The sequence below is a fragment of the Emydura macquarii genome, unplaced genomic scaffold (assembly GCF_026122565.2).
Source record: "Emydura macquarii macquarii isolate MOO-44397 ecotype Brisbane River unplaced genomic scaffold, CSIRO-AGI_Emac_v2 contig_2422, whole genome shotgun sequence".
Classification (NCBI taxonomy): Eukaryota; Metazoa; Chordata; order Testudines; family Chelidae; genus Emydura; species Emydura macquarii.
The window spans coordinates 34079404-34092867 of NW_027132559.1; the positions used below are offsets into that span (position 1 = coordinate 34079404).

The 13464-nt window shown below is 36.4% G+C and overlaps 1 protein-coding gene across 2 annotated transcripts in view; it reads right to left on the minus strand.

Moving 5' to 3' along the window:
- Positions 1–269: 269 nt before the first annotated feature.
- The window catches only part of LOC137162424 (pituitary tumor-transforming gene 1 protein-interacting protein-like), a 58505-nt gene continuing 45310 nt past the window's right edge, over positions 270–13464 (minus strand). For both annotated transcript variants that reach the window (XM_067562231.1, XM_067562230.1), the window contains exons 6-7: positions 8770–8816; positions 270–1456 (exon numbers count right to left, since the gene is read on the minus strand). In XM_067562231.1, coding sequence (XP_067418332.1) covers positions 1407–1456; positions 8770–8816 — 97 coding nt within the window. In that variant the 3' untranslated portion in view covers positions 270–1406. The remainder of the gene's footprint in view (positions 1457–8769; positions 8817–13464) is intronic.

Here is a 13464-nt window from a genome sequence, read left to right on the forward strand (position 1 = left end):
AGAAAAGAATGGCAATATTCTGACCATACTAAGACAATATCCATTTCATATTGTATATACATGGTATTAGATTTTCTTTTTAACAGAGGAACAGAGAAAGCAAAATTGCATTCCTTTCCCCCCCTTAAACCTTATATTTGATCATTTCTTTAATGTGTTTTTTATTCACAGAAGCCCTCTTTTGGAACAAAAACAATGGATAGCTGAATTCAAGGTGTTCAATTAGAGTTCTCTTCCAGCGAGGTTGATACAAATGACATACAAAGGCCTTCAGTATAGTAAATTTATTTAGTAGAAGATAGTATACAGTAAATTGCAACTATATAGAACTAGAAATTCACATTAAATATGAGGGAGGAAAAACAAGAATGAACCTCTGCATGCTACATCATGTCAGCAAGATATTTAAAATGCTCAATGAAGGCATTTGTGTATGAAGAGAAAAAAATAAAAATCCACCAATCCAGGAAGATGACAGAACTCAATGCATTATGAAAATTCCCCACAAAAACCTCAAAGGTAAAAAATATGAAATCATTATACAGTTAAACTGACGCTATCTTGACTTTATACAATATTTTTAATTTGGAGAACTGTTCATAGAAGAAAGTGTTTAAACAGCCTGATATTGCCTCTCAAGCTTATGCACAAATATATATTCAGATTTTGCTTGTATTTCAAAAAGATTTTATGCCAGTTTTAGTAACTCCTCTCCCTCTCCTCCCCCTCCCCCCCCCATCAAGGACATAGTTTGGTAATATACTAACATTTTTGTCAGATTATGCTATGCCAAAAAACAAACAAACAAAAACAAAACCCAAACATTTTGCATCTTTAAAAACCTGTTAACATACTATTTGGTACTAAAGAATTTGTATGTTGTAATTATTTCTTGTCAACCCCAATGACACATTTTCTGCTATGTCAAACACTTCCTGTACTCTTGACATCACTTATATACATACAACATATTTAGAAAGAAAATCTTTATTTAAGAACATGGGAACAGAAGAATTTTGTTTGTTTATTTATTTATTTTTTAGAGAAAGGTGAGATAAGATATTAGTCCAAATACATGATTAGGAACCTAACTATTTAAATCGGAGTCCAAAGAAAAGCTTTAAAAAAAAAAGGAAAGGTGACATTTCACATTTAATGAGATTACAATTGACAAACATTTCAAAAGCCAAGTGTTTATAAAAAATTTAGTTCTAAAAGGTAAATATGCCAGATTAAAAAAATACATATTTTAGTAAATATTTGTACACTTAATTTTACTGTCTGAAAACTTGCAAAAAAAAAAAAAAAAAAAAAAGGAAGCCTGAAGACCCCTGGAAAGCAAAATAAAAATGCTCATTTATCTTGGAATCTTAGCTTTCCATGAGAAGACTCAGCAATGTCTGTTTTCATTCATTCTCAAATCTACTGTAAGGATGATCAGAATCCTGAAGGAGACCTGGAGGAAAGAGGACAGCATTTATTATTATTTGTATTACCATAGCACATAGGAGCCCTAATCATGGACCAGGAATTCTGCTAGGTGCTCTACAAATAGGGACAAAAAAGTATAAGAGACAACTATTGTCCATGTGTGGTAGTAAATTAGAAATAAAAAGCACCTCAACCAAAAGTCATGAACTTCACAAGAGTATATCATAACATAAAAGTGAGAAAGATTTCTTTATGAAAAGTCATTAAGGAGAAACAGTATTTCTCACTCGTGAAGGATACTGTAAAGCTAACCTGCAATTCTTTACTTTATCAAAGACAAGCATAGATATGGTTAAGCATAGTTTCAAACTGATCTGCCAATAAATTCAGCTTTGCTGTAAGAGGACCATCCTTCAAAAAGGTGGGAAGTCATCATGCTGGTTTAATTCTGTTCCACTCTTGAGCAAAAACCTGTCAAGTTCAATCAGTGACATGCAGTACTTCTGTGGTACAGGCCAATATTCTCTAAGGACAAATACAAATCACCTGCAAACTCACTCAAACTACTGGGGACAAGAATAAAGGTATCACTTAAACCAGACTACAGTGTGTGCTTTTAGCAAAGATTATTAATGTAACCAGAATATTGCCATAGAAAGCATTGCAAAGACATTTAATTATACTCAATTAATGTCTGTGAACATCTTCTGTAAAGCTTAGTTCAGCAACAATCACCATTCCATATAGTGGTAATTTTCAACAAGACCTTGAGAAACTTCTCAGACATCAGACTTCTCAGCCAGAAGTGCACACTGAAGATAAAGGGGCCTAGAGGGATCCAGTGGCAGACGCTTGCTGTGAAGGAGCATTAGGGTTTTGCTATCCTTCATCTTGGCTTTTGTAAGTGATGCCCCAAAAATCTGGAGCACCACCTTCTTAGCTGCTTTATCTTGGTCAGGTGGCAGGGAAATGAGTTGACAAGTAAAGCTCTTTACCACATTCCCCTCTTTACAGTAGTCAGTACAAGGGGAAGAGGAAAGAAAATTGTACCATTCATTCCCAACCTCCACAGAATCTCCCAGATCTTTTATTCATCGGGTGAAGAGGATGCATGTACATGTGTTTCAGTGCCTAGGTGCTGAGCATTCACTGCTCTGTCTGAAGCACAAAAGCAAACAGGGGTAAGGAGCACTGGTCACAAGTACAGTTTAGGCACAATGCAGTGAGTAAAATATCAAACTGTCAGGCAAGACAGTATTAGCCAGTTTCACTGGCTAACAGCCAATACATTTTCAATCCCTGTCAATAGAAAACTTGCTGAAATTAAATTTGTTAGTCTTTAAAGTGCTACAGAACTCTCATTTTTGGTATTTACTGTTGATTATTTATATCAATAACTGACTACCAAAATAAGGTTTGATATATGACTATTTCACGTGCATGTTGTTAGATAGTATTATAGAATATAAGCACAGCCACTTACGTCTCCCTTAGTTGTTCAAACTGATAAGATTTTAGGTGGTCTATCTATAAAGTACCCACAAAAGGTGATAAAAGTTAAGAACCAGAAACAGTTCTTTACACAAGTAGGCTGAAATGTGATGAAAACCACCATTGCTTTATGGTTACTTGTTCCCTAATGCCTGCTGTAACTCATTTATATTAGGGAGGCAACATCCATACATAGAGAGGAATGTTAACCTCATTTATTTACAGGGCCATAAAAACTCTCAGCTACCATCATACATACAAATATTTACACTTTACAGATGTTTAAATTGTAATATTATAGTTTATGGATATTATTACAATTACTTGAATCAATGATATGAGATAATTCAAAGCTTTCCAAAATTTAGTAGTACTAGACCAATATGCAAAACAGTCTCCTACAAACAGTAGGAATGTATTAGATCTAGTGAATGACTGATTTCCCTGTGATTTATAGATTAAAACTAGATATTTTCAAATCCTCTGATTAAATTCTGTACAAAACCATGATCAGTCTTGTATACCTGTTAGGTATAACTTATTTTACAGCCTGCTAGTCTTAAAGCAGTATCAGAAAATATATCAGTCTTTTGAGCCAATGTAATTGACAGAAGAACAAATATAACTGACAGAAGAACAAGTTTTCCATAAACAACTATGACAGATTTATCTTACTACACAATAATGTATATTCAGAAACTGCATACAGGAGGAATAAAATTTTCATTAATTCATCAAGGTTAATCATCAATTTTGGCAGCTTGACAATGAATTAATAAAATGTAACACTTTCGCATACACACACTCAAAAGTAACATGCACGCCTTTATAAAATGAGTTCACCTATTTTATTATTTTTAACATCAACAGTCTCTCTGGAAGTTTCTATACTCCAATAAACAGATTTAACATATAATAAGGTAACTTATCACTAGAATAATGTAAAATGCTATATCTCCTTGGCAATTTCAAGCAGGGGAATAAATGAAGGATATCATCATATATAAAAATGAAAAAACTTCACTGAATGACATATTCAATGTAGAGAAAGGTCTATTTTACATTCTGGATGTAAACCTTCCTTGGCAGTAGTTATATAAGAAGAAATAAATTAGACAGCTAAATATTGTGTAAAGCTATGTAAAATAAAGTAGCAATACTAGATGTGACTATTTATTTTACTGTACGTGTCACTAAGTAGACTATACATTCTCTGCACTGATCAGATTCTACACAATTCCAAGAACCTAACTTTTAAAGTCTTAAGTGAAGAAGAATCAGTGACAAAATGAAGTTTGGGATGAAAGGGTCTTTCTGATTAAATAAAATCCTTAGAAACCTTTATAAAACAGGAATCTTATGCTAATAAAAAAAAAAGATTCTCACCTTAGTTAGTTGCCCTAACCAGCAGGAATCTAGATGTGACAATTGCTGCAACTAAAAATGGATACTGTGAAAACTTATTTTTCCCCTAAAAAAATGCATGTTCTTTTCTTATTTCATTTCACTTGTATGTTCCCCTGCTTTAAGCCTTGCCTGGCAAAGTGCTTATTAACATCTGCCTTTCATAAGACTTGTTTAAAATACATACTTTACATGATAAATCTGAAAGCAGCACAGAATAGCTCAAGTTACCACTGTAATTAACAGCTTAATCAGAGAAGAAGTAATATAAGTGGTATTCTGTCTTCAACAGTGCCAAATCCAAATTCTTCAAACAAGGAATGAAACTCCTATAATGCACTTACCCATACAATACAGTACTTCCCCTGTGATCAGCCACTGATCATTTAGAACATTTTATTATATCAATGGGAGAGCTCCCCTGTTGGCATAATGCGGCTACAGGAGAGCTCTTACAATGGCACAGCTGTACCAATACAGCTGTGCCACTGTAAGCTGTTAAATGTAGACATTGCCTTAGTCCTCATATACTTTACAGAGCATGTAATTTTGTCCTACCTAGCATTGTTGCAGATGCTTTTCATAGTTTTAGTTTTACTAAACTATTAGACTTAGTATCCTATGGTTTAATTTCCACATATTAATATTTTATAACTAGTTTTTATGTTTTAATTTCAAAGAGTTTTCTTTTATCCTTGTACTATGGCACAGTAGGGGAACTAAATATTTCAGGCCTAAACCAACAGGTAAGTCCAGCATGAGTATTATGGGTCACAAGCTTGCCTGGTAACAGGGAGAAATTTTAATTTCATGGTGCCAAGAACAAAGGCTCCTGAAATAAGGGAAGGAGTTTTCATTTACCCTATCCTCCAGGAGATGAAGAATGCACAGGGGAAAGAGTATGCCTTCATTTCCATGAGGAGTAATGTGACACAAGATATCCTATGTGCCTTGTTCACAATCTTCCCTTTGTTTTTATGCATCCCACCCTTACCTGCTACACTTCATACACCAACTTTTTTTAGTTTCTTCCTTTTCTTATCTGAGAATGCAGGATGTGCAGACTTATTGAGATCACCACTAGAAACAGAGACTTGGGACATGGTCGTAAGTTGCTTGTATTGGCTCTTAGTGGAGAAGCAGACTTGTCATACATGATGGAGGGACATAAAGGATCTGGGGTACCATCAACAAAAGAGGATAGTAGGGGTAGGGTAGGGGTGATGACAAGCCAGTGCCAGCTGCCACATCGTTGCTCAAAAGTGGAAGGATCTGGAACTGAAAGTCATCAGATAGCTGAATTCAGCTAGAGCTCACCCACTGTCTTAAGCTAGGCACAAGGGAAATCTCTCCTGGTGATGGTTTTCCTTTTGATGTAGGTGTGAAAACCTCAACTTTTGATTTGAACTGTGAAGTTCAGAGGACAGACTTGTTAGGCTAGTCTCCTGAAGCCTACTGTAAAGGTGCTCTCAGGTCACTTCTGAACTTGGTCATGAGAAAACAGGCTTGTAAGAACCACAAGCAGATTGCTCTCTCTCTCTTTCATCGTAGTTTATTTTGGCTTAATATTTTGCAACCAATTTAATTTGTTAGCTGGCTTACTCAATTTTACTTAAGGGTTATTTGGATACCTTGAAAGTTCTCAGAGTCAAGCACCTTTCTTCAGACAGGGTGAGAGTACAAGGCCTCAACACATGGGAACTGGCAAGGCAAATTTAAGTGTTCAAATACTTCTCTCTATAATATTCACTTATGTTATGTGCTGGGTTAACATTTTATAATTGTATCTTAGCCCGCCAGAATGGATCCTAGGCATTCACAAATGCAGTCCAAACATGGGATTTGATCAATATTTCTAACAGACTGTACACACTGAAAACTAAATTGTACTAGATTGGATGTGAGAGGTTGATACATATTTCCCATGTCCTCTTTTCTCAGTGTAGGTACACTTTTCTCCACAACTAAACATTTTCTTCCTTAAATTTCATATTGTACTTTAACTTCAAAATAGTCAACTGCTCAATTCCCAAGTTACACACTAATAAGTATTACAAAATTTGTAATATAATATGATTTAGAAGAGATTCAACTGTTTTGCATTCAGAATACCACAGAAGGCCAAAGTAAAATATACCCATCTAGACTAGTGTAAGTATTTATTGTGATAAACTTTTGAACATAAAATAAATGTCTTATGTAAGATCAAAGAACGGAAATAGAATTATGCAACATTAGAATGTCTATTAAATGTATGCGGAATATCAGAGGAAACAGAGTGTGCAATCGCAAAACCATGAAGGGGAATCATCTTGTGTAACTGAAGACAAAAGGTCATCCTTTATTATCTTAGAGAGGTAGGATTCTTCCTTTACCACCAAGCAAAAAATCCAGAAGTACAGACAGTAAACCAGCATCTTATTGATGCTATATTAAATGTACAATAGCAGCAAATGTGGGAGCAATTAAATCATAGTTTCTTTGTATGTTATACATGCTAGAAAATACTCTAAATTCTATTTTAAAGGTTGCTAAACCATCAATGTATAATTTGAATAATCATATTGCATTCATATATATGAGCAAATGAAAAATAGTGACAAATTTTGCAACAAAGAAACAATTCAAAATGAATATTCCCGATTACTAAAGCTCTATTGCTTCCAGTGCTCCCAAAGGACTATGGCTGGAATGAGCGACACCTGCAATGCATTATAAATGCATAATTACCATTTAAATGGGGTAAGAAAAACTGTTGGGTGAAATGGGAAAAAGGCATTCCCTTAAAGCCAACCAAGGGCTGACATTTCAGGCATGATCATCTTAATTTACAGAATCAGGTTAACAAAGCCATTGTCATTCTGCCACTCATCCTTGCCTACTTAACAGAGAATCCCCTCTGCAATGTGTAAGAGACAGCATATAATAATCTAGTGTCTCCATAATTTTCTGCAGCAATTCTTATCAGACTGTATTTAATATGCTAACATGTATTTACTAGACAGCTAAAAAAGAAGACAGATGTGGAAGATTCAAAGCTGTGCTGAAGACTTGTCTTATGCCTGATTTAATTATTTTATAACCATATTTGAAGATGAGTATTAGAAATGCATTTGTACTTTATTTAGCATACTGAACTATTTTGGATTAATTTTTATTTCAAAATAAGAGTTTCCTATATTAGGAGTCATTTCATGTTGCTTGAGGGTTTTAAAAAAGTTATATAACATCTCTCCTTCCAACACTTTCCTTTTCAACCACGCACACCTGTTTATGCATACACATCTTCATAATCCCATTTGGTGCCCTTTTTGAAAAGTCCATTAATTATGAGACATTGCATTTGGGTTGATAATGTAACTAAATATTGTCTGAAGATACAACAGATGAAACTTACCTTGCAAATAAATAAATTTTATAAAAGGGTTAACCTTTGACGTTTCTAGGTCTAATTGTTCAACTATTGTGTGTCAACTGCACTGTAAACAAGTTAATTGTGTGCAAAAATGGTACGTCTAATGATTTTATTGGATGTCAAGGCTTCCGTGAGAGCTGGAATGTGCTCCCACTGAAGTCAGTGACAGAACTATTGACTTCAGTAGAAGCAGGGTGACACACTGACATGCATGTGATTGAAGAATGTATCTGCAAGTGAGCTTGGTAGATTTATAGCCAGAGTGCAAACAGTTATAGGAATCAATCCTGCAAGGCACTCAGCACTCTGACAAGATGCAGCAAAGCATTTAAGCAAATGCTTAACTTGAAGCAGATGAGTAGTCCCACTAACTTCAGTGCTTTACTGGATTGTACCAGGAAGCTCAGTACCCCCACAGTATTGAGCCCATCAAGTCTGCAGAAACAAGCACCAAAAAGGGGGGATACTAATTTTAAAACAAAGTGAACTGATTAAAATATTCATTTAACTTATTAAAATATTCATCCATGAAATTCTCTTTAGCTCTCATCTAAAAATGATTTCAGTAGCCCCATGAATAAACCAAATTAAAAAGGGCTAAGATTTACAGCCATGAATGATGAAGTCCTCCAATAAGAGGCACAACACAGGTGATAATAGTGCTAAGCTCCCACATACTTTCCCATTCTCACTACGGTGCCACAATTCTATTTTGGAGTAAATAACTGCAGGAATAAAAATACTTCAGGCTCCAAAACCTCCATTTAATCCTTATTTTTCCTGCTGTGAATGCTAATAAGGAATCTAATTATCACCCACAAGGAACAGGACTAAGGCCAGCCAATCTACTTTACTTCGGCCTCTGAACAGTCAGAGATAGTGACTTTTCATCACTATTAACCTGCATTAAAGATCCAGAGGTGAAAGGCTCCATACCCATTACCAATATGATGGAATATGCCTATTTAAGTAGTGTGAACAGGGAAGACTTTATTCAGATACTATTACAGCAAGATTAGCATACATACCATATTTCTTGCGTATCTCATCATGTTTCACTTTTCTTTCATGTTTCCTGCAAAGGTTATTAATAATTATCAGAAAAATATGCATATTTTAGATTGTTTTAAGACATTTTATAATCAAGATATAACAAAACAACTACATTTGAACCCATTAGGACAGGGGTGTGGTGTATTTTTTATGTATTTATTTATTTAATTTATTTTTAAAGAATAGTGCAATTATTAGAACTTTCTAAAAATCATTTCTAAAGCTTACAGTTCCCAGCTCTAAAACTCATTTCAGCTCCCCATTAACAAATCAAGCCACCAATTAGGATCATATCGACAAGCAAGCAAACTGAAAATACACTGACTTAATTACATCCAGGGAACAATCTCATAAATGCCACTATGCTGCTCAGCAGGGAACATAGTTGTAAAATTCATATCAGACTGCATGCTGCAGAATGCTAATTCAACATCACAAATCTATAAAAAAAATTTTATATTAGCATTATTTGGTTACATATTACAACGAGTAAATAAAAATATAGTTGGTGTCTAAACTATACCATGAACTCTATAAAAGGCATAACATTGGCAACTCATTTTTTTATATTCTAGTGGAAGAACGTTTTTAAAATTGTTTGAAATAAATGCTCTGTTAATAAAAATTCTTTAATAAAACAAAAACCAGAAACTACTAGGGTACAGTAGTTCTGTTTACTGCACTTCAACAAACTAAACAGAAAAACAACACAAAACACAAAACTTAATCTATTAAAAATTTGGCTTAGGTGGGAATCAAGCTTCCCATTGTCTCTGTGGGTATGTCTACACTGACGGCGGCAACTTTGCCACCGTCAGATCGACTTATCTGGATCGACTGAGTGGTCAGTGTAGACCCGCTCAATCGATCAGAAGTCAACATACTAAAACCACCTTCTCAAGTAGCGTAGCACTGAGCTGACGGGAACACAATTCCCATCGGTGCAGTGCAGTGAAGACACCGTGCAGAACAGAAGTACAGCAGTTGACGGGAGTTACACAAGCTACTCTGCGTAGCTTGCGTAACTCCTTTCGACTGCCGCTGAATCGCTGGGTAAGTGTAGACCAAGCCTGTATAAAAGTCTTGCTACTCTGATGCTGGTAGCATCACGCTATTGCTAATCTTCTTCCTTCAGCAATAGTAATATGGAGGAGCAGGAAGACACTGGTGTATTAACAGCTAGTGAACATACACACATGGGGTTGATTCTTCAGAATCAGAACTCTGATTCTTGTACTCCATTTCACAACTGAGCTGAGCATTGGAATCTGCAATTACAGACATTGCCTTAAAATTTTGACTAAGTCAACATATCACTTTTTAAACAAAGCCAGACTTTTATATAGAGGAAAATATAGCAAAAAGACAAGGCTGGCCTGTGGTGAACAAATGGACTAGGAATCAATAGATCTCCTGCCTCTACCTAGAGCTTCCAATGTGACAAATCATCAAACTTCTCTGTCAATTTCCCCATCTGTAAGACAGAACATGTCAGTTCCCCTATCCTCCATCTCTTATGTTCCTACAATGTTCTGAGGCTACCTCTGTTAATGTTTATTAGGCATTAAGTGAAGACATCTTAATGTGCAGCAGTCAAAAAAACCCTAAAAACATTAGAACGTAAAAAAAAAATGGAGACATACTAAAATACGACATCATTGAAGTGCTGGTAGTGAAGTCACTAGTTAATGTTGCCTATCAACTTCAATTATAACACTGTTTTCAGTTGCCAGTACCATTGCCAATCTAATCATTAAAGCGGAGATTCTGCATGCTAGCAGTTTGTCTCAGGCTGATTTTTTTGGAGAAGGGAGGAAGAAGGCTGGGGGGAGTTTTGGTGGAAATGAGTTTGCTGGAAATGAGAACAAATGTAGGGGAATATACATAATTTTGCATTCTTAAAAGATTCTTACAACTATTTCACTAAAAAGCTCTAGCACCTCCATACTTTGGAGCTAGACTTGAAATTTGGTAAAGGGGAGTTGTCCTAGCTCCAGGTGTGCGTCTTTTGCTATCACTATCAAGATCCACCCAAGCAGTTCACACATGCTCAGTAGAAGCTTGGTGCAGGTTGGCAGCTAAGTTCACCAAAGATTCCATCTACACTGAGCAAACTCCACTGCCACAAAGTTCCTGTGTGCCAACCAGACGGCACAAGAACAGCAGAGTATGCTCTCTCCCAGGGTTGAGCTAGACTTTCCCTGCAATTGCTCTTCCTGGAAGCTTGGTGTCACTGAGGTGCCAAGCACCAGAACTGAAAGCAGGGACTGATTTCACTGCCGGGGCCCAGGCAGCATGGAAAAGGAGTTAGCCTGACTAGAATGCAGAAGCATGAGAAACTTGGGGGACGGGAAAGGAGGAAAATGAGGGAGATCAGAGGGATGAGGACTGAGACAAGTTGGAGAAGACAGAGGTAGAAGGCATGAAGTTTAGGGTGGGTGACAGGGTTCTGTAACCCCTAGAATACACACTCCTTCAGAACCTGGAAGTGAACCCAGGAAGCCTGAGTCTCAACACTGCTCTGCTGTCAACAAATATCTGTAAAACCACTGCTCTCTCATTTGACTAGTCCACATAGAGGATAAACAGTTTATTTCTGCTACCAGTTACATTTGTTCAAGTGATAGAAGGCTGTGCTGTGGTTTCTAATGTTCCCAACCCTGGTGAAGATGACCTATGTGGGGGTCAAAATAATTCCATGTGATGTAATTTTTTTTTTCAGTTTGCTGTTTTAAAAAATGTGGTAAATTACATTAAAATCCACATTAAAAAAAACTGTTGCCTGTGCAACCTTAATTCCTCTTTGTGTTTATTCATTAAAATAAGGTTTTTAATTACATACTATTTTTTTCCACAGAACCCCTGCCTCATTCAGTGCCCAGGATAGTCAGTGCTCAGGGAATGAATCAGTGTTGTATAGTGACTGAGGTTGTACTGTTGAACCCGTACCTCATTTGTTGTGCACACTGAAAGATGTGCAGGAAATGAGGCTAGAGATTGCAGGAAGAAGAAAGGCTAATCACATAGCTAAAATAGTTGAATGCTACTTGGGAAATTTGGATTCTATCCTGTCTCTGCCAGAATTCCTATTTGATGCTGGGCAAATCACAAACTAAATTTTTCACCAGTCGTCACAAATTGTATGTTCTTCATTCTCTGAGTGCTCACCTTTAGACAACTGGGGCATAATACGCAGAAGTGCTAAACATATTGGGCTGCATTAGTAGGAGCATTGCCAGCAGATCCAGGGAAGTGATTATTCCCCTCTATTCAGCATTGGCGAGACCGTATTTGGAGTATTGTGTCCAGTTTTGGGCCCCCCACTACAAAAAGGATGTGGACAAGTTGGAGAGAGTCCAGCAGAGGGCAACAAAAATTATTAGGGGGCTGGAGCACAAGATGTATGAGGAGATGCTGAGGGAACTAGGCTTGTTTAGTCTGCAAAAGAGACGAATGAGGGGGGATTTGATAGCAGCCTTTAACTACCTGAAAGGGGTTCCAGGGAGGATGGAGCTAGGCTGTTCTCAATGGTAGTAGATGACAGAAGAAGGACCAATCATCTCAAGTTGCAGTGGGGGAGGTCTAGGTTTGATATTAGGACAAAGTTTTTCACTAGGAGGGTGGTGAAGCACTGGAATGGGTTACCTAGGGAGGTGGTGGAATCTCCATCTTCAGAGGATTTTAAGCTGCGGCTTGACAAAGCCTGGCTGAGATGATTTAGCTGAGGTTAGTCCTGCTTTGAGCAGGGGCTTGGACTAGATGACCTCCTGAGGTCCCTTCCAACTGTAATCAACGGAAATCCAGCAGAGCTCTGCTCTGAACATATGAAGCATTCTGAAATGCTGAATACCTTAGAAAAAAATCAGGCCCATAGCATTTCAAATTGGGCACTTAAAATTACTGGACACTTGACTAATCTCTCTGTGCCTAAATTCCCCATCTGCAAAATAGAGATATCACCTCACCTCAGAAGGGTGTTAGGATGATTAAGATTTGTGAAGCACTGCAATTTAAAAAAACCCACAATTAAATTGTTACTATATTCAGAGCAGGATTTTAATGGTCTACAGTAAATAAGACCTGGAATCACACAGACTGAATAACGGAAAAAATGAAATACTGAACAGCTACTCATTCAATGCTCACTATTCATTCAGCAAAAGCTCAATGTACTTTTTAAACTCTAATTAAAGCATGTATTTAGGGATCTTAACTCAATCAATGAGTAATGTGACTGATCATAATCAGTGTTTAAAGTTGTCTAGTTTTTCAAGTTAAGCTTACTAAAAAGGAGATATTTCCCTCTTTTGAATAGTCTGTTTTTAATGTGCTTAATGGTCTTTTAGCTCATTCATTTCAGAGTTCTGTATTTGCTTTTATGATTTGTCAATGACTTAGACTGCATCCATGCACTATGTACCATTATGACAAGACATGATTTTTTTAAAATCAACATTTGAACTGTAAATAACTAGATACACCTCCAGAATGATAGTAACACTGCTAGCCCTTTGCTCTATTTAACAACTGCTATTCCCCTCACATAAACATACAATCTGCAATAAACATATAATCTAAACATCTCCAAGTAGGAAACACACTTACATTTCTGATTATTTTAGTAGCTTGTGCAGCTTGTTAGCCATTGCTACACAGATTAACAGTTATGA